The sequence below is a fragment of the Anomaloglossus baeobatrachus genome, chromosome 4 (genome assembly GCF_048569485.1).
Source record: "Anomaloglossus baeobatrachus isolate aAnoBae1 chromosome 4, aAnoBae1.hap1, whole genome shotgun sequence".
Lineage (NCBI taxonomy): Eukaryota > Metazoa > Chordata > Amphibia > Anura > Aromobatidae > Anomaloglossus > Anomaloglossus baeobatrachus.
This window is the reverse complement of record NC_134356.1, coordinates 439,626,992-439,651,781: the sequence shown is the minus strand read 5'-3', so window position 1 is coordinate 439,651,781 and position 24,790 is coordinate 439,626,992. Positions and strand designations below refer to the sequence as shown.

General features: G+C 48.2%; 1 protein-coding gene across 8 annotated transcripts in view; it reads right to left on the bottom strand.

Annotated features, from left to right (window-relative positions):
• The window catches only part of HERC1 (HECT and RLD domain containing E3 ubiquitin protein ligase family member 1), a 408,496-nt gene that overhangs the window by 113,126 nt on the left and 270,580 nt on the right, over positions 1-24,790 (bottom strand). For all 8 annotated transcript variants that reach the window (XM_075345504.1, XM_075345503.1, XM_075345506.1 and 5 more), the window contains 2 exons: positions 22,151-22,311; positions 938-1,054 (listed from right to left, as the gene is read on the bottom strand). In XM_075345504.1, the coding sequence (XP_075201619.1) occupies positions 938-1,054; positions 22,151-22,311 (278 nt within the window). The remainder of the gene's footprint in view (positions 1-937; positions 1,055-22,150; positions 22,312-24,790) is intronic.

The following is a 24,790-nucleotide window of genomic DNA, read 5'->3' as shown; positions in this document are numbered from 1 at the left end:
ATGTTCTATTTTACAAAGGCAATAGCGTCAAATAAGATTAATATAACATCTTGAAAAAAAAATTAAAGATTACATAAGAGAACAGAGGGAAATATGTAACCATACTACCAGAAAATCATACCTACAGAGAGGATGTTCAGAAAATCTATCACTTATGAAAGTCAAAATTTAAAAAGGTGCACGCAAACATTTTTTATTTACTTGCCCACCTTGTTACAAATCATTAGTGTGTGTACAGAGTTTATTAAAATATTTAGCCATCACGGTCTTCTGTGGTTTCTGGCACTGCTCTTTCTTAGGCTATGTGCGCACGTGTGCGTAATTCATGCAGTTACGCTGCGCTTTGTAGCGCAGCGTAACTGCATGCGTCCTGCGTCCCCTGCACAGTCTATGGATATTGTGCAGGGGCCGTGCGCACGTGGCGTCTTAGAGCGCAGCGCTTCGGCTGCTGCCCGAAGCGCTGCGTTCAAGAAGTGACATGTCACTTCTTCCGTGCGCTTTGCCTGCAGCCCCCGCTCTGTCTATGGCAGGAGCTGCAGTCAGAGCGCATGGAATCTGCTTTTTTTTTTTCTCTACGGACATTTTACGCAGCGATTTGAAGCGCACATGTGCTCTTCAGATCGCTGCAGAAAATTCTGCAGTGACTGTACGCAACGTGCGCACATAGCCTTACTGCAAGTCTATAAGAGCCTCAGACTTACATTGAGAAAGTGACATCCGGTCAGTACGCAAGACGTAGTGTGAGCCAGCGGCTTACAACTGCGGTCAAGACATGCAAGAGACAACCGGAGCAGCGTTGGAAACGCAGAAGGCAGTGATGGGTAAGTATCTTACTACACTCCACACACATTAAACAGCCCAAATCAATTCACCTAAACATCACATATATAGATCAGAAACAGGATGCTATAAAAAGGCTAAAAACAGGAGAATTTACCAGTGGCTTCCATGGCTTTCTTGATTTGTCTTATGGAGAAGCCCATTTCTAGTAATGGTACAACCACAGCAGGAGGTGGGGGAGATGTAGAGAGGCGGCTACTGGGATCTGACAGAGCTGTGAAGATAAGTAATATTAAAATCAACCAAGACTACAAATCGAGCATCAATGCAAAAAAGGAATTTGTGAACTGCCCATTATCATCACTACTACTGCATGTTTTTGTTTTGTTTTATGCAGTTGACAAGTGAAATACAGTAATCAAGCTGAAAGTCAAAGAAACTGCAAAAATCTCTGCATATCTGTCTCTTTTCAAACAATGAAATGAAATTGAATAATTCAAATCATGTGAAGAACAACTCAGCACTCCAGATATGCAGCTTACAAAGAAAATACAGTAATACCTTAAAGGGGTTATCCGGCTTATCTTGACTTTTTTTTTATTATTACCCTATTGGGCTACATTGGGGCAGGTTAGTAGATAGAGACCACTTACCTGCCCTGCTGTCAGCCCCTCTCCCCCGGCTCAGAGCGGTCATGTGACCGCTCCCGCAGCGATTTTGCTGCTTCCGGTCATTTCATGTTAACATGGGCAGGACCATGTTGATATGCAAATCTGGAAACCGCTTGTTGCCGCCCTGCTGGGCGGCTACAGTGCGTGGAGTCTCCACCCCCTTCCCTGCACCCTCCCACACATTCCCCCGCAACCCGTACTCTCCCCGCCCACGGTGTCACTGCCAGCATCGGGCCCCCTGCTCAGTATAGCAGGAGTGCCCGTGCGGTCTGTGTCCCGCCCCAGCCCCAGAGTGCTGATACTGCAGGAGTGCACTGCAGTATCAGCAACTTCTCACATTGCAGTGCTGGCAGCCGCGGGGATGACGAGCGCTGCTGTCAGGAGGAGGTTAGATGAGATCATTACCTGCTGTGACTATCTTCGCTTCGCCTCCTGACGTCAGCGCTGTCACTGCCTTCTATGCCCGCTGCGTTCTCACGTCACTAGCGATGACGTCACGGGCGATACTGCTGAGAACGCGGCGGCATAGAAGTCAGTGACAGCGCTGACGTCAGGAGTGAAGCGAGGATCGTCACAGCAGGTAATGATCTCATCTAACATCCTGATGGCAGCGCTTGTCATCCCCTGCAGTGACCTGGGCTAACCTATTGATGTTAGCTCAGGTCACTGCACTACTCTCCCAGCCAATGGGGAACATTCTGTGCTTCATTGACTGGGACATTGACTATGGTACGGATCGTCGTAGGACCCCCCTTATTGGATTACGCCGGACCCGGATTGGTTGTTGTTTTTTTTTTATTTTTTTAATAAATTGGTGAAAGAGGGAATATTTTGGGGAGTGTTTTTTCAAATAAAAAAAAAAATAGACAACAAAAAAAGTTTTAACTACTGACTAGATTGGTGATGTTGGGTATCTGATAGATGCCTGACATCACCAACCCCAGGGCTTGATGCCAGGTGACATTACACAACTGGCATCAACCCCATATATATTACTCCATTTGCCATCGCACCAGGGCACGAGTTGTGGCAAAGCGCCAGGATTGGCACATCTAATGGATGCGCCACTTCTGGGGCGGCTGCAGCCTGCTAATTTTAGGCTGGGGAGTGTCCAATAACAGTGGACCTCCCTAGTCTGAGAATACCAGACCACAGCTGTCCGCTTTATCTTGGCTAGTGATCCAATTTGGGGGGGTGTTTTTTGTTTTAAATTATTTATTTAAATTTAAAATAACAGTGTGGGGTGCCCTCTGTTTTGGATTACCAGCCAAGGTGAAGCTGCAAGCTGTGGTTTACAGACTGCAACCGTTTGCTTTACCCTAGCTGGCTACAAAAGATAGGGGGACCTCACGTCTTTTTTTTTAAAATTATTTATTTTTTGGCTAAATACAAGGCTAAGCACCCTTCAGTGCCACATGAAAGTCACAAAAGGGTGCCAGCTTAGACTATGCAGGGGGGTAGGACATTATATAGGTCTCTCTCATCTATTATCTATCTATCCATCCATCCCTCTATTCATTCATTCATCCCTCTCTCTCTCTCTGTCTCTATATCTATCTATTCATCTCTGCATCTACTCATCTATTTATCTTTCTTGCTGCTTCCTTTTCTTGCGGTCCGCAAAAGAAACGGAAGGCACACGGATGACACACTGATTCCTTCGGTCAAAATAATTGACCTTTTTTGCGGACAGCAAAAACGGAATAGTCATGTGAATGTAGCCTACATGTGTTCCCTATGTGGTAGTGTTCGGTACAGAACGATAGTGGGAGGGGGTGTCGGTGCAGAACAATGGGGGGGGGGGGGCGGTACAGAGCGCTGTGTGTGTGTGTGTGTGTGTGTGTGTGTGTGTAGGGTTGCAGATCCTGATGTGGTGTGGGGTGCAGAAGCCGATTTTGGGCTGTTATTTCCATTGCTGTAGTGATGAGAGGTGAGGTGCTGGGGCAGAATACTGACAGGGAATGTGTGTGCAGGGGGCGGGCAGAGGGCGGGGCTGGACACTGAGGCCGGGCGGTGCCAGCTCTGACTGGGAGGTTTAGCACTGAAAGTGGTCCGTTTGCTGGAGCTGAATGTAAACAAAGAGCTGCAGAGAATAAAGTCATAATTCAAGAGGAACAAAAGTTAGAAAGCAAAAAATAACAATGTAGGGATGTTTTATATGACAATACAGCACAGATAAACTCAACATTTTTTGGTAACCTAATGTCGGACAACTCCTTTAACTTAAGAGTGCACAACGTTATGAATTGTTCAAGATATGGGCAGTCACTATATTTTTTGCTTCATGATTCGAGCAGAGGCTTGAGCAGCTTATACTCACCCTCCGTCCAATCCCTCACAGAGTGCCGTGCGAGAGCGGCCAGCCGACCAGCGCGCGAGAGCGGACAGCCGATCAGCAGACGAGAGCGGACAGCCAATCAGCGCGCGAAAGCGGACAGCCGATCAGAGCGCGAGAGCGGACAGCGGAACAGTGTGTGACAGTGCGCTCTCACACACTGATCAACTGACTGCATGAGATGAGGATGCAGCGCTGTGGGGGATCAGAGGGCGGGATAGTGGGCAATGTACAAGGTTGGAAGAGAATATATACAGTACCAGGATAGGGGCCATATAATCCAGGATGGGTGCCATATACCAGGGTGGGGGATAAGTAGGGGCTGAAACGAATTATTAGCATTTCAATTAATTTTAATGGGGAAATGTAATTTGATATAAGCGCAAATAGAGTTAAGAGCTTGGTTACAGAATAAATAAAACTTGTAAGTCAAGGTACTACTGTAGTTTAATTCTTGCAATCCAGTGACTAATCCACCAAGCAGCAACATTTTGGCGCAACAGCAGACCTTTCTAAAACAAGAGGATTGTGATGCAATGAGGAAAGAAAGAAGCTACAGTTGCTGCTAGTACCGTATTTTTCGGACCATAAGACGCACTTTTTTCCCCCCAAATGTTGGGGGAAAGTGGGGGGTGCGTCTTATGGTCTGACTATAAGGCTGCGGGGAATGAGGGTGCCGCGGTGCAGCGGGTCATCGGCGGCAGCCTGCCGTGACCACGTGGGCCCGCTCATTACATATGCACGCCCATCCTCCCGCCCATCATCTCTCAGCGAAACCGGCGCTGACAGGTGGGCGGGGTGATAGGCGGGCGGGGGGGTGCGTGCATAATTAGCAGCCGGCCGTGATCACCCCTGGCAACTACAGCCTGGAGTGATCATGTGCGGCTGTATTCACTGCCCCCGAGCATCATTATCAGCGCGGGGTGCAGTGAATCAGTGTACTCACCTGTCACCGTGTGTGGAGTCGCCCCCCTGCAGCATCGTGTCTTCCTGTCTGTGCTGGCGGTCAGCTGATCTGGACACTAGCGGTGCGCACCGCGATGACGTCATCGCTGTGCGCGCCGCCAGTATCCACCAGAATCGATCAGCTTACCGCCGGCACAGACAGGAAGACGCGATGCTGCAGACACCGGTGACGGCTCCACACAGCGGCGCTGCAGCTGAGACAGAGATCGGTGCTTCAGGGATTGAGGAAGGGTAAGTATAAACGTTTATTTTTTGCTTCCTGTGCCACAGGACACACGCCATTTACCAGGATGAGGGCATTTCATGAGCAGGATGGATGGGGGCATTTCATTAGCAGGATGGATGGGGGCATTTCATGAGCAGGATGGATGGGGGCATTTCATGAGCAGGATGGATGGGGGCATTTCATGAGCAGGATGGATGGGGGCATTTCATGAGCAGGATGGATGGGGGCATTTCATGAGCAGGATGGATGGGGGCATTTCATGAGCAGGATGGATGGGGGCATTTCATGAGCAGGATGGATGGGGGCATTTCATGAGCAGGATGGATGGGGGCATATCATGAGCAGGATGGATGGCGGCATATCATGAGCAGGATGGATGGGGGCATATCATGAGCAGGATGGATGGGGGCATATCATGAGCAGGATGGATGGGGGTATATCATGAGCAGGATGGATGGGGGTATATCATGAGCAGGATGGATGGGGGGTATATTATTAGCAGGATGGGGGGGTATATGAGCAGGATCATAAACAAGGCAGGAGGATCCTTATCAGAATGGGGTACCTTAGTAGAGAATTTGGGGACATTACCCCCATAACAGTGTCAGCAGCAGATCCTCGCCCCATAACAGTGTGTCATGACCATATTTTTTGGTTAAAATTTTATTTTCCTCCTCTAAAACCAGGGTGCGTCTTATGGTCAGGTGCGTCTTATAGTCCGAAAAATACGGTATATACGACCAGTATTGGAAGTTAAATGCATTCCTCAACTACACTAGTCGTGCATGACTGTAGTACTTTTCTTTCCTCATTCGATCACAATCCACATTGGTCACTGGATTGCGGGAATTAAAATTTCTCTGACGCCTCATTGGGGGACACAGAACCATGGGTGTTATGCTGCCTATCCATAGGAGGACACTAAGTAGATGCAAAAGCATAGTTCCTCCTCTGCAGTATATCCCCCCTGGCCGGGCCAGGCAAGCTCAGTTTTAGCTTAGTGTCTGTAGGAGGCACATCTTCCAAGGTTTTGTTATTTTTTGAGGGCGACAGTTTCCTTTTGGGACCGATCTCCCAATACCATCAACAGGCGGGAACGCGGAGTGCTGCCTCCACGTACAACCTCCTGCGACGCTGGATCCTGAGCTGCATCTCACTGGACGACAGGTCCCACTGACACCGATTTTCCAGAGCTCAGGGCAGAAGCACAATTCCTCAGCCCCTCTTTGCAGGCTCTGAGTTGAACATTGCACTGTGTGACCGGACGGCAGGCTGACTCTGCTATTTCCACTGCCTGGACTGAAGCAGTGTTTAAGGTGAGATCCCCCTGACTCGTTTCCCAGACAAAGGGAAAAAAGACGGTGCAGAAAGTCCCTTGCTGATTGCACGGAGGAGAGCCCCAGGGATCCTGAACACACAGTGTTAATTCTTTCCCTAGCTGCGTGCTGGCTGGAGGAGGGAGGGGGAGTCCATCGCTGTTTGCAGAGAATCCTGCACAGATAACTTACTGGTGGCGGGGGGAGGGCCCAGAGCTCAGGAACTCGCACTGTTTATTTGCTCTAGCTGCGTGCTCTGATTGCAGGAAAGCCGGCAGAGATTATCCTTCGGTGACAAGCTGTGTGCTGACTGGAGAGAGATGTCACAGAAGCTACCTTCCAGCCGTTTTTTGCTACCGACAGCAGGGGGGCACACTGACTTATTCTTGGTGCACGCTCCCCCCCCCCCCCCCCACTCCAGGAAAGCGTGCGAAGATCTCCACACAGAGGTAACAGCTCAAATCAGAGCTTACTCCTTCCGGAGGACGCAGGGCCATCGGCTGATTCTGGCGAGGTACTTGCTTCACTTGTAGCTCTGCTGACCATTGCTCCCCCTCCTGGCATACTCCCATTAGGAACATGCAGAATTCTAAGGGCACTAACAGCGCTAAGGCTCACATAGTCTACTATTCAGCCTGCACTGCCTGCCACGCTGAGCTACCATGTAAACACACCTCTTCTCTCTGTGTTTTCTGTGCCCCTATAGCCCCCCCAAGACCGCCCCGCCACCACCGCCGCAACCGTCAGCCCAGAGCCTAGGGCTCCCAGCCCACCGGAATGGGCACAGTTTCTGTCCCAATCCATGGAAAAACTGTCACAGAACCTGGTTCTGGCTATACAATGTCGTCCTCCACACCCTTCTGGGTGCCTGGACGGAACGCAGCCTGAGGATACCCCTATGGAGGATCCTTCTGAGGTAATCCGGGCACATGCTTCACCGGTTGCAGGGATCAGGAAAGGAGCACAAGGCCGGGTGTCTCCAGCACTCTCTCATGGACCCCATGACTCTCCCTCAGGAGCACACAGGGCAGGCTCTCCCACACGCTCCACGGCTTCTGAAGAGCTGGAGGAGGGAGAATGCTGTTTGTACCAGGAGGATTCCTTGGTATAATCCTCCCCAGATGATAAAACTGCAATAGACTCCCTTATAGCAGCAGTCAACCAAACACTGCATGTGGAGGATCCCCCATCCACTACCACTGACCATGTGGTCTCCTTTAAGAAGGCAAGGAAATCCCAAAAGGTTTTCGCTGATCACCCAGAGTTTCAGGATGTCCTCACAAAGCAAAGGGAGAAGCCTGACAGGCGCTTCGGTAACCGAAAACTCATGGAGTCCCGGTACCCTTTTGCCTCACCTGCCCCTAAGGGCTGGGCCGATCCGCCCTCGGTCGACCCCCCGGTCTCCCGCCTTGCCACAAAGACGCTCCTGTCTTTACCCGATGGTTCCTCCATCAAGGACCCGACAGACAGACAGGTGGAGCACCTCGCCCGCTCTGCTTTTGAGGCTGCGGGTTCCTCCCTCTCGCCCTCCTTTGCCTCTGTGTGGGTAGCAAAGGCGATCTCGGTCTGGGCAGAATCCCTTAACACTTCGCTTGAGGAATCCCAGTTCCCTCATACCTTCACAGAGGTAACAGCTCAAAATTGCCGCTGCGGCGGAGTACCTCATGCAGGCCTCCATGGACGCTGCTACCTGCGCAGCGTTTGCCGCCTCAAATACCATAGCCAGCCGTAGAGCTCCCTGGCTCTGACAATGGCAAGCAGACTCTGCCTCTAAGAAGTCTCTCACGGGCCTTCCCTTTTTTCCAGACCGATTGTTTGGCGAACGTCTGGACAAGCTCATTTCTGACGCCACGGTAGGAAAGAGTACCTCCTTCCGCCAGCTGAAGTCCAGGACGACCTTCATCAGACGTCCACAGTCCTCGTTCCGCTCCTTCGGAACTCATTGGTTGGTCAACACCCCGTGCTGTCCCCACCGCCAGCCGCGGACTACGGCAGGGACCGACCTTCTCAGCTCTCCCCGAAACCCACTTCGTCATGGCAGCCTAGACCGAAACAGTCCAGGACTAGGGAGACTCGTCCACGACGTTTTCTACCCTCATGACTCCTTCGGCGCCCCGGAAGACACACTCATTGTAGGAGGTCGACTGCGGCTCTTTTCAACACATCTGGGCTGCCGCCTGAGACGACAAATGGGTGCGAGACCTTGTGTCTACTGGTTACCAAGACCCTACCCCCGAGTCGGTTCACTCTCTCAAACCCCCCAAAGACTCGAAAACGACGCAAAGCTTTTTTCTCAGCAATCCACTCGCTCCAAACAGCAGGAGTGATAATACATGTCCCGGACGACGTGAAGTTCAGGGGTTTTTATTCCAACCTCTTTGTGGTCCCCAAAAAGGATGGGTCAGTTCGACCCATCCTGGACATCCAACACCTGAACAAACATGTGCACATACGGAAATTCAGAATGGAGTCCCTAAGGTCCATTATTGCATCCATAGTTGAAGGGGAATTCCTCGCCTCCATAGATATCAAGGACGCGTACCTGCACATACCCATCGCCCCAGATCACCAAAAGTTCCTCCGCTTCGCAGTTCAGGACTCCCACTTTCAATTCGTAGCTCTACCCTTCGGCCTTGCCACCGCACCAAGGGTCTTCACCAAAGTCATGGCGGCCGCCATGAGCGTACTTCACGCCAGGGGAGTAGTCGTTCTCCCTTACTTGGACGACCTCCTCATCAAGGCCCCCTCCTTCCGCGACTGCTCAACCAGCGTACAGATCACTGTGGACACCCTATCCCGCTTAGGGTGGCTAGTGAATCTAGACAAATCATCCCCGATCCCATCACGATCCTTCACCTTCCTGGGCATGTCCCTGGACACCCGTCGGGGCTTGATCTATCTCCCCCTGGACAAGGCGATCGCTCTTCAACGAGCGGTACGCTGCCTTCTACGTCCTCCGTCTCGCTCCAATCGATTCAGCATGAAGGTGCTCGGCAGGATGGTGGCGGCTATGGAAGCAGTACCCTTTGCTCAACTGCACCTCCGCCCACTGCAGCTAGCCCTTCTTTTTTAAATCAGATATTTTTTTTATTAAATCATAAGGGATCGATACAGAGAGTATTTCACTTTTCATATAACTGATAACAATAAACAACAGATAAACATATGTGGTTTATAAATCAGGTTCTTTCTCTGCATGTATGTAAATATAGTAATAGAGTTCTCAAATCATAATTATATTATATAGCTTGAGCCTACAAACCTCGTGGCTCTACAAATAAACAAAACTTAAATTATGCAATAATGCCTCAGACTAACAGAAACACCTCCTCCATCAGCCGTGTCGCTCCACATCATATTGCTATACTCTCCCGCCCCTCCCTCTCCGTGCAGTCATCAATGAAACCATTCCAATCCTCTCTCACCTCTTCATTCAAAGTCCACTTCGCCACAGAAAAGACTAGTTTTAATTCCCTTCCTCACACATGCCATCACTGCAGGCACAACAGTAACCGGTCCAGCATTGCATCCCGAACCAGTGCACTAGAGGGTAGGCCCGGCAACTCCATCCATGGCCGCCAAATGTTGTAAAACTTTTTCAATGTTTTTCTTTTTAAATAAACTCCCCTTTTCAATCTTATGATGTTATTTAATTTGTTTTTGAGCTCTGGTAATGTTGGTGGTAGAGGGTCTAACCAGTGATATGCAAGTAGTTTTCTTGCTTGGTACAAGATATGGGCTATTCCCAGAGCTGTTGGAGAATCTGGGTCCACTTCTCCTTCCCACAGACTCAACAGGCACAGGCGAGGCGAGGCGACAGTTGTATTGTGATATGATATATTTGATCTATAAGTCCCAGGGTTTGGTTCCAGAAATCACCAATGTGTCCACACTCCCACATAACACGCATCAAATGGGCATCATCCTGTCCACACCTAACACACTGTGTGTTTGGTCTGAGTCCCATCTTAAATAGTAGACTGGGAGTTTTATATACCCTGTGGATGAGATATATTTGAGACAGCTTTTGGCACTCCGATACCGCCAGTTTAGGAACTTGTTCCAATATATCAGACCACTGGCCTTCCGTCAGGGGACCGACGTCTCGTTCCCATTTGCTTTTAACAATCAATGGATGTGTTTCCAGATGGGCAGGTAGTAATTTTTTATATAATTCCGAAATAAGACCCTTAGAGGACTCAGATGTAAGCAGCGTATGTAATGTTTGATTATGTGTCACTGTTACCGGGTTTGTCCTCCCCTGTCTTTCCAGTGCGTGTCTCAGCTGCAAATACTGATAAAAGAAGACATGCGGAAGGTGAAACTCCGTTCTCAGTTGTTCAAAGCTTTTAAGAGTATTATTTTGTAGTACTTGTGACACTAAATGGATCCCTTTATCCTCCCATCCTCTGAACCCTACTAATTTTTTAATTTCTGGCAAGTCGGGGTTCTGCCACAGTGGCCAAAACTCTGTAGGTCCGCTTATCCCCAAAAGAGACTTACCCCTGTCCCACACCCGGAATATCATAGCCAGTGTGGGATATCGTGCCCCATTTATCTGTCTTTGTCCCACATCCAACCGGCAACCTAGGTACTTCCATACTGATCCCTCTCTCACTATATCACCACTGGTATCATACCCTCCTTCTTTGCCCCAACCCCTCAGATGTTGCATCTGGGAGGCTATATAGTATATATATGTGTTTGGAAGTGCTACAGCGGGGAAAGGAGGAGGGAGGACTGGCAGTACCAGTCGAATCCTAGCTTGCTTTTTCTTCCAAATAAGTTCCCGGAATATTGTATTAGTTTTTACAAAAAAATCCCTACATATCCACACTGGAGAATTATGCATAAGATATAGTAATTGTGGCATCATTACCATTTTAATTAAATTGGATCTGCCAATATTTGATAGCGGCAAGCGGCACCAGGTATGCACTTTTGCTCTGAATCGCTGTAACAGGGGTTCCAGATTTAGGGCCTGAAAATCCTTCGGGATTGGGCTGACAATTACTCACAGATATTTAAACTCCCGGACCACAGGAACTGGAATCTGTAAGTCCGAAAAGTCCCCCGGAAGGGGGTCCAACGGCATTAAAGCCGACTTGGACCAGTTGATTCGTAGACCAGACCTCTGCCCAAATTCCCGAATGATATTCATTGCCGGCAAAATCGAGGAACGTACCCTGTCTAAATATAAGAGTAGATAGTCTGCGTATAATGATATCTTTTGTTCCACGGCTGCACACCGAAATCCCTCTACCTCCCTGGATTTCCGTATTGCCACTGCCAACGGCTCCACTGCAGTCGCAAATAGCAAGGGTGAAAGCGGGCACCCGTCTAGTACCTCTTCCAAGAGGAAAAGACTCGGAGACCCTGCCATTAACCCTAACCTTCGCCACCGGTGAGTCATATAGCAGTTTTACCCAATTTATAAATCTATGTCCAAAGCCCATTTTCCGAAGTACAGCCCACATATATTCCCATTCAAGGCTATCGAACGCCTTAGCGGCGTCTAAAGACAAAATTGCCCTTTCCCCCGGTACCTCAGAACTATGTTGAATTCCCAAATATAATTTCCTGAGATTCATAGATGTGGCTCTGCATGGAATGAATCCTGTCTGATCACTCTGCACTATAGATGAGATGACTCGGGACATCCTACTGGCGAGCACCTTGGCCAGCAATTTAATGTCTGTTTGTAGGAGAGAGATTGGGCGATACGAATCCGGGATCTCTGGATCTTTTCCGGGTTTTAATATTAAGACTATTAAGGTTTCCCTCATAGAGGGTGGGAGGACCCTCTGCCTTTCAGATTCTTCAAATACCTTAAGTAGTTTGGGTAGCAGTAAGGGTGCATACATTTTATAAAACTCTCCAGGCAGGCCATCCGTTCCCGGAGCTTTTTCATTTTGTGTCTGGCCAAGCGCTTCCTCCAGTTCTTCCAATGAGATGTCCCGGTCCAGCAATTCCCTGTTTACATCACTCAGTGTAGGAAGAGAGAGAGCATCCAAATACTGCTCAATCTCAGTCTCCGTGAGGTCACAGTCTGATGTGTATAGCCGCATATAATACCTCTTTATTTCTCTTATTATATCCTCGCTTTCTGTTACAAAGTCACCTGATTCTGTCTTTAACCTATTTATATAAGAACATCCTTCCTGTGCTCTAATGACTGTGGTCAGTAGGTGCCCCACGTCCTCCCCCGCTATAAAATAATTTTGTTTAAGGAAATAGCGTTTATTTTCTGCCACCGACATGAGATTTTCTTTGAGTGACATCTGTGCCTTCTCTAGAGTGTTTTTAGTTTCTACTGTCGGGTTGAGCACCACCACAGCCTCCGCATCAGATACCTCCTGAATCAGACTCTGGGTGTAACATTTGGTTTGATTTTTGCGTATGCATATTTCTCTAATATATATGCCCCTTACCACAGCTTTCATAGAGTCCCAAACTATGTGTGGCGGTGCAGAGCACTCATTAAGATGAAAGTATTCTAGAATGTTCTCATATAAAGATCCCCCAATAAGCTGGATCCAGAAGGGATTAAGTTTCCAGATAGGCCTGGGCAGAGCGAGGGGGTTTCCCCATGCAAACGTAACATGTAATAGTGAGTGATCAGATACACTTCTAGGTAGGTAGGCCACCTTTTGTGTATATGAGGCCATAAGTGTGTTTCCAATAGCCAGGTCTATCCGTGACATGGTGTGGTGGGAGCTAGAGTAACATGAGAATTGTTTGGTTGTGGGGTGTTGGGCACGCCAAAGATCTACAAAACCCAGCTCTGTTAGCATTCTAGCAAATGAAGTCGGGGCGGCGTTCTCCGATATGTTTCCAAAGTGTAATTTATCTAGATAGGGGATTTTAATAATTACTTACATCCCTATCAGAAGCGTCGGCGCAGATGGATGGGAATCTAAAATAGACAATATCCTTTTTACCGGTTCGACTGAATATGGTGGAGGGATATATATCGCAACCAGAATAAATTGTTTACCATACAGCGTCCAAAGCAAGCAGACAAATCTGCCCCCCGGGTCAATCACTGATCTGGTACATGAGAACGGGATGGATTTGTGCACCAACACACACACACCCCGTGCATGGGTCGAGTATGTGGAATGATATTCATGCGCGATCCATCCCCTCCTCAGCCAATGAACATTATCCCTGACCATATGGGTCTCAGATAGACATAAAATAGCCGGGAAAAGTTTCTGTAGGTGAGTGAATATAGCACATCTTTTGTTCGCATCTCCGAGCCCTCTAACATTCCACGCTACAATATTTAAGGATGTCGCCATAAGCATAGACTAAGATATGATCCGGACGGATACTTCATACCTGGAGGAAAGAGGCGTTCTCCACCGATTCTCAAAAACATTAGGTTGAGCGACACGACTGAGGCACACCACGCTTCCCAAACAGATTGCATCATACAACAGTAAACAAGGAGAGAGATAGGGCTCCGCACACTAGTGCGCAGTGCCACTGCCCTCAAAATCAAGTGTATCTTACACATTTCTCCCAAATAGAGAGAATCAGGGCTAAAAAACACGCCCCAAGTCCATGCAGGGAGGGGGGTCCACAACTCGCTAGTGCAGCGTGTGTCCACAATGAACCGGCCGTCTCCCGTCCTGGATCCTAGATGAATTTAACTGTAATGAGCTCACCAGCATAGCGTCCCAAACAAAAACAACGCCTGGCGGCAGAAAGGGAAATCTCAGGTATTCTTCCTCCTCAGGGACCTCTCATTGATATCCAGCCAAGACAGCGCTGCCCCAGCCGTATCAAAAAATTTAGTCTCTCCGTTCGCAGCAATCCGCAGCTTAGCAGGGTACATCATGGAGTATGGCACTTGTAGGTTGTGCAGGCGTTTTTTGATCTCAATAAATTGCGCTCTTTTACGTTGCACTTCCATGGAGAAATCAGGAAATATTGATATCTTCCTCCCATCAATTGCAAGTTCTTTGATATCTCTGGCTCTGCGCAGGATAGTGTCCCTATCTTTATAGTGCAGTAGTTTAAATCAGAATAGGACGTGGGGGTGCTCCCGGCTGTGGGGCACGCGCAGGGACCCTGTGCGCCCTTTCAATGGTGAAGAAAGGGGACAGTATGTCTTTTCCCATCGTATCTTTAATCCATTTTTCAAAGAAATTCAATGGGTCATTGCCCTCCATCCTCTCTGGGACCCCCACCAGTCTAAAATTACTTCTGCGGGAGCGGTTCTCCAAATCATCCACCTTGTTTAGCAGTGTGGAAATATTTTGCATGGCCTTTCCCAGCTCTCGTGACATTGGTGGTAATTTATCCTCTGTTGCACTCACTCGTTCCTCCAACTCCCCCATTCTGACAGTCACCCCCTGCAGCTCACGTTTAATACAGGCCATATCTGAGGTGACAGTTCCCATCTGGCTGCTTAGGGTGGCCAATGTGGTATTGCAAGAGTTAATTGCTGCCAGAATGTCTCTCAGTATGGCATCAGTGAAGATAGGTGTTTGCTCCACATCTCCCCCTCCTCCCTCTGCCAGCGCAGGCCTCCGTGTCTGCATATCTTGTGCTGCTGAACATGCAGGGCCCAGGGTACTCACAGTCTCGCCGTCGGGTATGTTTTCTCCCTGCTCCAGGGCCCGTTCAGCGTTGACATCGGGTGGCTTGTTGGAGGTAGGCTCTGTGCCAGGGGCCACTCTGGCGAACCGCTCCAGCCCCTGCCTGCTACTCTCACTGCTCCACCGCGGGATGGTGTGGACGCCGGCGGCGCCATATTGGATTCTTCAGAGGCGCGCTCCTGCGCGTCTCTGTCCTGTTTATTGCTGCTGCGGGTCGGCATATCCTGGCGGTGCTCGCTTCCCCGGGTGTTATAAGTAGTATTGCAGCCCTCCAGGGTCGGTAGTGCTTGTCAGCAAGGCCGGTGTGCAGGATGATTCGGGATCCCGGCAGGAGCTCACCCACGCTGCGTCCTCTCTACATGAGGTCCAGGCCACGCCCCGCAGCTAGCCCTTCTAGCGGCCTGGGACAAGAGCCCCTTCTCCCCGGACAGACATCTTCACCTGACGCCTTCAGTCAGGTAAGCACTCCGCTGGTGGCTTCGGTCCTCATCCCTATCGAAGGGGAGATCTTTTCTCCCAGCGAACTGGCTGGTCCTGACCACGGATGCCAGCCTCCTAGGCTGGGGAGCAGTGTACAGGCACCACACTGCTCAAGGACGTTGGACGCCCCAGAAGTCTTCCCTACCAATAAACATCCTGGAAATCTGCGCGATCTTCCTCGCGCTCAGGGCATTCTGCCCTCTGCTAGCGGGTCATCAGATTCGAGTCCAATCAGACAATGCGACAGCTGTAGCCTACATCAATCGCCAAGGGGTACACTTGCAGCAAAGCAGCTTATCTCGAGGCCCATAGGATCCTCAGCTGGGCCGCATCGACAGGGTCAGTGATATCAGCGGTACACATACCGGGAGTAGAGAACTGGGCAGCAGACTTCTAAGTCGCCAAGGCCTGGCCGCCGAAGAGTGGTCTCTCCACCCAGAAGTGTTCCTACACATCTGCACTCGCTGGGGTACACCAGACGTGGATCTAATGGCCTCAAGGTTGAACGAAAAAGGTACCCGCGTTCATAGCCAGGTCACGCGATCCGCAGTCCATCGGCGCGGATGCTCTAATCTGCTCCTGGCTCCACTTCCGCCTGCCTTACATATTTCCACCCCTACCTCTGCTGCCGCGGGTAATCAGGAAAATCAAGGCAGAGGGAGTCCCGGTGATATTGATAGCACCGGACTGGCCCAGGCGTGCCTGGTATGCCGAATTAGTACAAATGCTCGTAGACGTACCGTGGCACCTTCCAGACATCCCAGACTTGCTGACACAAGGGCCCATTTCCCATCAGAACTCCAGAGCCCTGAATCTGACGGCATGGCCATTGAGACCTGGGTATTAACAAGAGCGCGGTTATCTCCACCATGATCAATGCCCGAAAGCCTGCTTCTTCCCACATTTACCACCGTACGTGGAAAATCTTCCTTTCATGGTGCAGGGAAACTAACGTCCAGCTTCTGCCTCTGGCCATCCCCAGAATTCTCGACTTTCTGCAGGTTGGCTCTCAGTTGCCTTAAAGGGCAGGTCTCAGCGCTCTCAATCTTCTACCAATGCCGCCTGGCTCAAAAAACGCAGGTCAAGACCTTCCTCCAGGGCGTTTCCCATCTAGTTCCGCTGTACAAACGGCCGCTAGAACCATGGGACCTCAATCTCGTTCTGGACGGTCTCCAGAGGTCCCCCTTTGAACCTCTCAAGGAATCCTTCCTTGCTTTTCTGTCCTGGAAGGTAACGTTCCTGGTGGCAATTACGTCCATCAGACGGGTTTCGGAGCTAGCAGCACTCTTGCCGCGAGCCTTTTCTGATTTTTCACCAGGACAAGGTGGTTCTGCGCCCCCTTCCGGATTTTCTTCCAAAGGTTCCTACCCCGTTTCATTTGAACGAGGACATTGTTCTGCCTTCATTTTGTCCACACCCAGTTCATAGGGCGGAAAGGTCTCTGCATTCGTTAGACCTTGTCAGAGCTCTCAGATATTACATATCCAGGACAGCCCCCTTTAGGAAAACGGACTCTTTGTTCGTCATTCCTGAGGCGCCTAAGAAGGGACAGGCAACTTCAAAGGCGACTCTGGCTCGCTGGATTCGCTCTGCGATCCAGTAAGTCTACCGCTTGCAACTCAAGCTCATTCCTAGTGGGCTACGGGCTCATTCCACGCAAGCAGTTGGCGCTTCGTGGGCCATTCGGCATCAGGCTTCAGTGGAACAGGTGTGTAAGGCTGCGACCTGGTCTAGCCTACATACGTTTTCAAAGCATTACAGAGTCCATACCCAGGTTTCAGCTGAGGCAAATCTGGGTAGGACAATTCTGCAAACGGCAGTAGAGCACCTTCTCTCAGTAGGTGCTCCAGGCTGTCTGGGACTGGTTCCTAGTCCTTGGGTTGCGTTGTCTTGTTTTTATTTTTCCCACCCATGGACTGCTTTAGGACGTCCCATGGTCCTGTGTCCCCCAATGAGGCATCAGAGAAAAACGGATTTTTGTATACTCACCGTAAAATCGTTTTCTCTTAGCCATCATTGGGGGACACAGCACCCACCCTGTTGCCCTGTTGGGCCTTGGTTCTCTCAGTACCTTATTTGGTTATGACTCTTTTTTTTCTCATGTTCCTCTGTTGAGGTAAGTTTTTACTGGCTTTTTCTCCTACTGCTTGTGTACTAAAACGGAGGTTGCCTGGCCCGGCCAGGGCATGTATACTGCAGAGGAGGAGCTATGCTTTTGCATCTACTTATGCTGCCTATCCATAGGAGGACACAAACACCCATAGTCCTGTGTCCCCCAATGATGGCTAAGAGAAAACGATTTTACGGTGAGTACACAAAAATCCGTTTATTTTCATTGTAAACTGCATATTTGGATGTAGAGTTCTTTACACTATACATTGAGATGAATCATACTTGAGCACTTGATTGTACAGTGCATCTACTACTAAATTATAAAAGCATTGCCATGCTTATTACTACAGTTCATCTAAGAGGGGCTGCTTATAAGTCTTTGGCTTTGTGGGGTTTTTTTTGTTTCTATGGTAACGAATGTTACATCACATGAAAGCCTTATGTGTATAATATATGTTTTCAAAATTTTGTGTTTGCTTATGGCAACAGTGTTCTACGCTCGCGGGAAAACAAAATGGCGGAGTCTAATGCGATATTCACAGCAACTGAGAGCAGAGGAGTGATACATTCTTGTTTCTGCAAGGAAAGTCCACAAAGGATATTAATGGTGATATTTCGCAGACATTGGGGGATCAATGCCCTTCATATTCCACAGTTAAGAACTGGGTTATCAAATTTAAAACGGGCCACTTCAGCACCAATGATGAGGAATGTCCTGGACGACCGAGAGTGGTTGTTATTCGTTGATGCTGTGCACAACCTCATACTGGAGAATCAACCAATTTCAGCTAAAGCAATAGCAGACATCATATTCCCGTGAATGTGTTTGTGTCATTATCCATGAACATTTGGACATGAGGAAAGTATCTGCAAAGTGGGTCACCAAATGTTTGACAAGAGATCAAAGAAGCATGCGAGTAAAAACTTCCCGGTCTATTTGTCAGCGTTTCCGAACTTCCTGAATAAGAACTTCCTGAATTGACTGTTCACTATGGATGAGACCTGGATTTATTTTTATGACCCTAAAAACAAGGAGCAGTCAAAAGAGTGAAGGCACAGTGGCTCTACTCGTCCAAAGAAGTTCAGGTTGCAAAAATCAGCCAGTAAGGTGATGGCGTCTGTGTTCTGGGATAAGGAGAATATGCTGCTAGTGTACTACCTTCAAAAGGGTTACACCATCAATGCAAGGTATTACATTGAACTTTTGAACCAATTGAAGGCAGCTCTGAAAGCCAAAAGGATCAGCAAGCTGTCGAAAGGAATCTTGTTCCTGCAAGACAACGCCTCCGCTCACACTGCACAAGCGACCACGGCAAAACTGGCAGAACTGGGCTTCCAGATGGTTGACCACCCACCTTATTCTCCAAATCTAGCTCCCACCCACTATCATCCGGTTCCAAACCTGAAGAAACACCTCAACACCTCATCTATTAGATGCAACAGTCCCAGGACTTTACCCGGCTCATCCCGAATGCTCTGGTGCGGTGGCAATTGGGGTAATAAGTTAATGGCAGCCTATAGCTGCCACTAAGTCCTAGATTAGTTATGGCAGGCATCTATATGACACCCTCCATCACTAATCTGTGAGAGTAAATAAAAACGAACACCCAAGAATCCTTTATTTGAAATAAGAGACAAAAAACCCCCTCTTTCACCACTTTATTAACCCCCTTAACCATCCCTCCAGGTGCAACATAATCCACACGAGGTCCCACGGCACTTCCAGCACTGCTACATCTGACATTTACAGGGAGTGGCCATAGAGCATTACTGCGCGCTGTGAACTCCACGGAGCAACTGAAGTGAGTCCCGCTATCAGCGATGACATCACTCAGGTTAGCTACTTCTTCAGCTGGAGTCCTCCACCTGTGACAGCAAATCACCCGAGTGACTGAAGAAAGCCGCGTGATCTGTGGTGTCGTCACTCAGGTGATTTTCCTTCATCTGTGCCCGCAAATCAGGCCGTGACACAGAAACAGAGCCGTGCGATGAGAATGAACTCGGTTGAAACCTCTGACATCACAGCTACAGGCCCCGCACTACTGCCTATGTCGCGGCACTGACTTCAGAGGTTCACCCGAGCTCATTCTCATCGCGGCTCTGTCTCTGTCGCCTGTCAGCGAGCAGTCATGCTCTATGGTGCTCGCTGTAACAGGACAGCGATGTAGCAGAGCTGAATCGCTGTGGGACCTCGTGTGGATTACTTCGGACCTGCAGGGATGTTTAGGGGTTAATAAAGTGGTGAAAGAGGGTGTTTTTTGTATTCTATTCCAAAAAAAGGATTTTGGAGGTGTATGTGTTTACTTTACTTACAGATTAATGATGGGGGCAGGATCTCAGATGACTGCCATCACTAATCTAGGATTTAGTGGCTTCTGTGGGCTGCCATTAACTACTTATTACCCCAATTGCCACCGCACCAGGGCAACGGGAAGACCAGGGTCCAGCGCCAGAATTGGCTCATCTTATGGATGCGCCATTTCAGGGGGAAGCTGTGGGCTGCTATTCTTAGGCTGGAAAGGGCCAAATAATGATGGACCTTTCCACCCTAATAATATTAGCCCCCAGTTGTCTCCTGCACTGTGGCTGGTTTTAGAAAAATGGGGGGATCCCACGTCATTTAAAAAAAAAACAAAAACATGGGATCCCCTCTTTCATAACCAGTCAAGGTACAGCAGAGAGTTGAGGGTTGCAGCCTGCAGTTGCTGCTCTTCCTGTGCTGGATATAAAAAATGGGGGGGGACATAACGTCATTTTTTTTTCATATAAAAAAAACCCAGCTGTCCAAGCTAGCTCTCTCTCTATCAAGCTATTCTGTTATTTCTTTCTATTCTGTGTGTTCGTTTTTATTAACTATTCTAGATGTTCTTTCTATTCTTTCATTTTTTTCTATCTATTCTAGCTATCAATTATCCTATCCTATTTTATTTCTCCCTTAAAAAACGCACCGACTATAACGCATCAAAAATGCATGCGTTTTTACTCCGTTTTTGTCAAATGCAGTGTTGTCAAGTCTGCCAGAGTGCATTTTTTTGTCAAATCAAGAACGCAGCATGCAGACATACCCTAAGTGTTTTTACTATCTACATTTGCTGCATTGTTGGAGGGATTATGTGTATATTACACATTTCTACACTGCTCCTGTATGTTTACTCCTACGCTGGTGGTATTTTCTTTTCTTTTTTTTAAGTTCTACAACTGTTTTATATTGTAAATTAACAAACTTTAGTTTTTATTGGATGAATTGTGTCTTATAGTCCACACTTTTTGACTATGAGATACACACAGAGGTGTGAGTATTTTTGGACTGAATTAAAAGCAGATAACCTAAGGGTACCTTCACACTTAGCGATGCAGCAGCGATCCGACCAGCGATCTGACCTGGTCAGGATCGCTGCTGCATCGCTACATGGTCGCTGGTGAGCTGTCAAACAGGCAGATCTCACCAGCGACCAGTGACCAGCCCCCAGCCAGCAGCGACGTGCAAGCGACGTTGCGCTTGCACGGAGCCGCCGTCTGGAAGCTGCGGAGACTGGTAACTAAGGTAAACATCGGGTATGGTTACCCGATGTTTACATTAGTTACCAGTGTGAGCAGGGAGCCGCGCACACTAAGCGCTGGCTCCTTGCTCTCCTAGCTACAGTACACATCGGGTTAATTAACCCGATGTGTAATGCAGCTACATGTGCAGAGAGCAGGGAGCCGCGCACACTGAGCGCTGGCTCCTTGCTCTCCTAGCTGCTGTACAAATCGGGTTAATTAACCCGATGTGTACAGCAGCTACATGTGCAGAGAGCCGGAGCCGGCAGCACAGGCAGCGTGAGAGCTGCGGAGGCTGGTAACTAAGGTAAATATCGGGTAACCACCTTGGTTACCCGATGTTTATCTTGGATACAGCTTACCTCAGCTGTCAGACGCCGGCTCCTGCTCCCTGCTCGCTTCATTTGTCGCTCTCTTGCTGTCACACACAGTGATCTGTGTGTCACAGCAGGAGAGCGGCTTTGAAGAAAACGAACCAGGGCTGTGTGTAACGAGCAGCGATCTCGCAGCAGGGGCCAGATCGCTGCTCAGTGTCACACACAGCGAGATCGCTAATGAGGTCACTGCTGCGTCACAAAAAGCGTGACTCAGCAGCGATCTCGGCAGCGAGCTCGCTGTGTGTGAAGCACCCCTAAGTCATTGTGTGAGATCAACAATAACAAAGATGCAAATAAGGCTCCTGGAACTGCATTTTCCCAGTGTATATCCTTCTTTCAGATTTAAAAGTGTCACATAATTCAGGCTACTTGAACCATGGTAAAAAAGACCAGCTCCCTTACTACTATAGGACTAGACCAGGATGCAACTCTCACTGGCATCTAATCGCTCGCACACCTAGGTCTTTCTTACACTCTTAAGGATAGAAATGTCAGTTTAACTAAACAGGCATAAAAAAGACAGCAGGGACCTGCCTCTTAGTCACATTTTCACTGGCCGCGATTTCATCTATGTATTTCTCTGAAACGCTACAGTGAATCAGAGTAAGACAGATGTTCATATCAGAGCCAGTCTATGATTCATGTTGCCTGTCAATCAAGCAGCATTTGTCATGAAACATGATCACCTTTAACAAGAGAGAAATTTACTTGCATGAAATGGTTCATTTGTACACTCACCAGTACGGTTAGCATGCCTTGACGGCTGAGAGTCGGGTGATGTGAGGCTCTGCCTTCTTCCCACTTCATCTGTAGGTGATGTGGGCAGTGATGTGATTGGAGGTGTCTGTGCACGACGGGTGGGCAGCACCGTTGTGGTTGGGTAGCTTGAAAACATTTGCCTAAAAGAACAAAATGTAAAATGCTAAAAGATGTGCAAAATATCACTGAGTGGATCTGTGGCTGTAGAGGGCTCAAGTCGCAGGTTCACATCCAGCCAAAAAAAATAAATAAATAAATAAAATCTACAAAAAATGTGTATGTTCTTCCTTGCGTGTGTAAGATTCCTCCAGCTTGCCGCTTCCCTCCCAGGCTCCAAAGCATGAAATATACCAAATAATCCTACATGATTTGTGTACAATGCCAAGGTACTGTATTCTTGTAGTGTAACCCCTTAGTGACTGGGCCAAATTTTTAAAATCTGATATCACTTTATGTGGCAATAACTCTGGAATGCTTCAACATATCACAGTAATTTTGAGATTGTTTTTTGTAACATTACATTTTATGTGAATAGTAAATGTAAGTTGATATGTTTTGCGTTTATTTAAAAAAATAATCAGAAATATGACAAAATTCCTGTTAGGCTTGTGTAATGTTTTGTTGTTGGGGGAGACCGCTAAGGGGTCTTCAGGGTCACAGAGTCGGTGTCCAAATCAAATCTGCACAAATGTATGTATGAGGAAAAATGACCACACAGAGACGTGTTTCTATCCGGGAGAAGCTAGAAGCTCTTCTAATCCGTATATTATAAAATACACACAGTTATTTAGTTCAACATTGTCCCTGATTGGTCAGAGATAATCAGCAAAGTCTATATAGTAGGTCATCAGCCTGCTACTGGCTTCCTAATACCAGTTTGAACCAGCTACTGAATACTTCTTTGTCCATTGTAGATTTTGGCTTCATTATCTTTGTTAACACCTTGCTGAGCATAAACAAAGAGTCAACATCCCACATGGTGTGAACCAACTGATTATGAATTCTCTCAGTATGTTGTGAATACTTGCATTGTTCAGCTTAGTATAATTTGTTTCAATAACACATTCCAAAGGCTCATCCTGGTATGTACATCAGCATCTGAGCAATAATCATACAAACACAGATGATCTTATTATATGGACAATTGATTCATTGCCCAGATCTTCACATTGTCACAAGACTTTTCTATGCGTGCCCTAGGGAGAGAGGAGAGGGGAGGGGAGAGGGGTTCTGGGACCTTCTCCCAATTTGTTGGTTTATACTTAAAATATGCCGTCTAATCTCCCTTTTTGTGTTGTACTACTGACAAACTATTTCCTTTTATTTTATCTTGGATATGTTTGTGTATCTTGTTTTTTGGGGGGGGTTTTCAATAAAGACGGGAAAAAAAAAAATTTGACAAAAACATTTAATAAGCAATTTTCAAACTTTAAATGATTATCGGTTTAGTCCAGATACAACACCATATAAAGAAGGGAATTTTGTTTACTTACCGTAAATTCCTTTTCTTCTAGCTCCAATTGGGAGACCCAGACAATTGGGTGTATAGGCTATGCCTCCGGAGGCCGCACAAAGTATTACACTAAAAGTGTAAAGCCCCTCCCCTTCTGCCTATACACCCCCCGTGCTCCCACGGGCTCCTCAGTTTTGGTGCAAAAGCAAGAAGGAGGAAAAAAATTATAAACTGGTTTAAAGTAAATTCAATCCGAAGGAATATCGGAGAACTGAAACCATTCAACATGAACAACATGTGTACACAAAAAAACAGGGGCGGGTGCTGGGTCTCCCAATTGGAGCTAGAAGAAAAGGAATTTACGGTAAGTAAACAAAATTCCCTTCTTCTTTGTCGCTCCATTGGGAGACCCAGACAATTGGGACGTCCAAAAGCAGTCCCTGGGTGGGTAAATAATACCTCATAATAGAGCCGTAACGGCTCCGTCCTACAGGTGGGCCACCGCCGCCTGAAGGACTCGCCTACCTAGGCTGGCATCTGCCGTAGCATAGGTATGCACCTGATAGTGTTTCGTGAAAGTGTGCAGGCTCGACCAGGTAGCCGCCTGACACACCTGCTGAGCCGTAGCCTGGTGCCTCAAAGCCCAGGACGCACCCACGGCTCTGGTAGAATGGGCCTTCAGCCCTGAGGGAACCGGAAGCCCAGCAGAACGGTAAGCTTCGAGAATTGGTTCCTTGATCCAACAAGCCAGGGTTGATTTGGAAGCCTGTGACCCTTTACGCTGGCCAGCGACAAGGACAAAGAGTGCATCCGAGCGGCGCAGGGGCGCCGTACGAGAAATGTAGAATCTGAGTGCTCTCACCAGATCTAACAAGTGCAAATCCTTTTCATATTGGTGAACTGGATGAGGACAAAAAGAGGGTAAGGAGATATCCTGATTGAGATGAAAGGGGGATACCACCTTAGGGAGAAATTCCGGAACCGGACGCAGAACCACCTTGTCCTGGTGAAACACCAGGAAGGGGGCTATGCATGACAGAGCTGCCAGCTCAGACACTCTCCGAAGTGAAGTGACTGCTACTAGGAAAACCACTTTCTGCGAAAGGCGTGCGAGAGAAATATCCCTCATTGGCTCGAACGGTGGTTTCTGAAGAACCATCAGCACC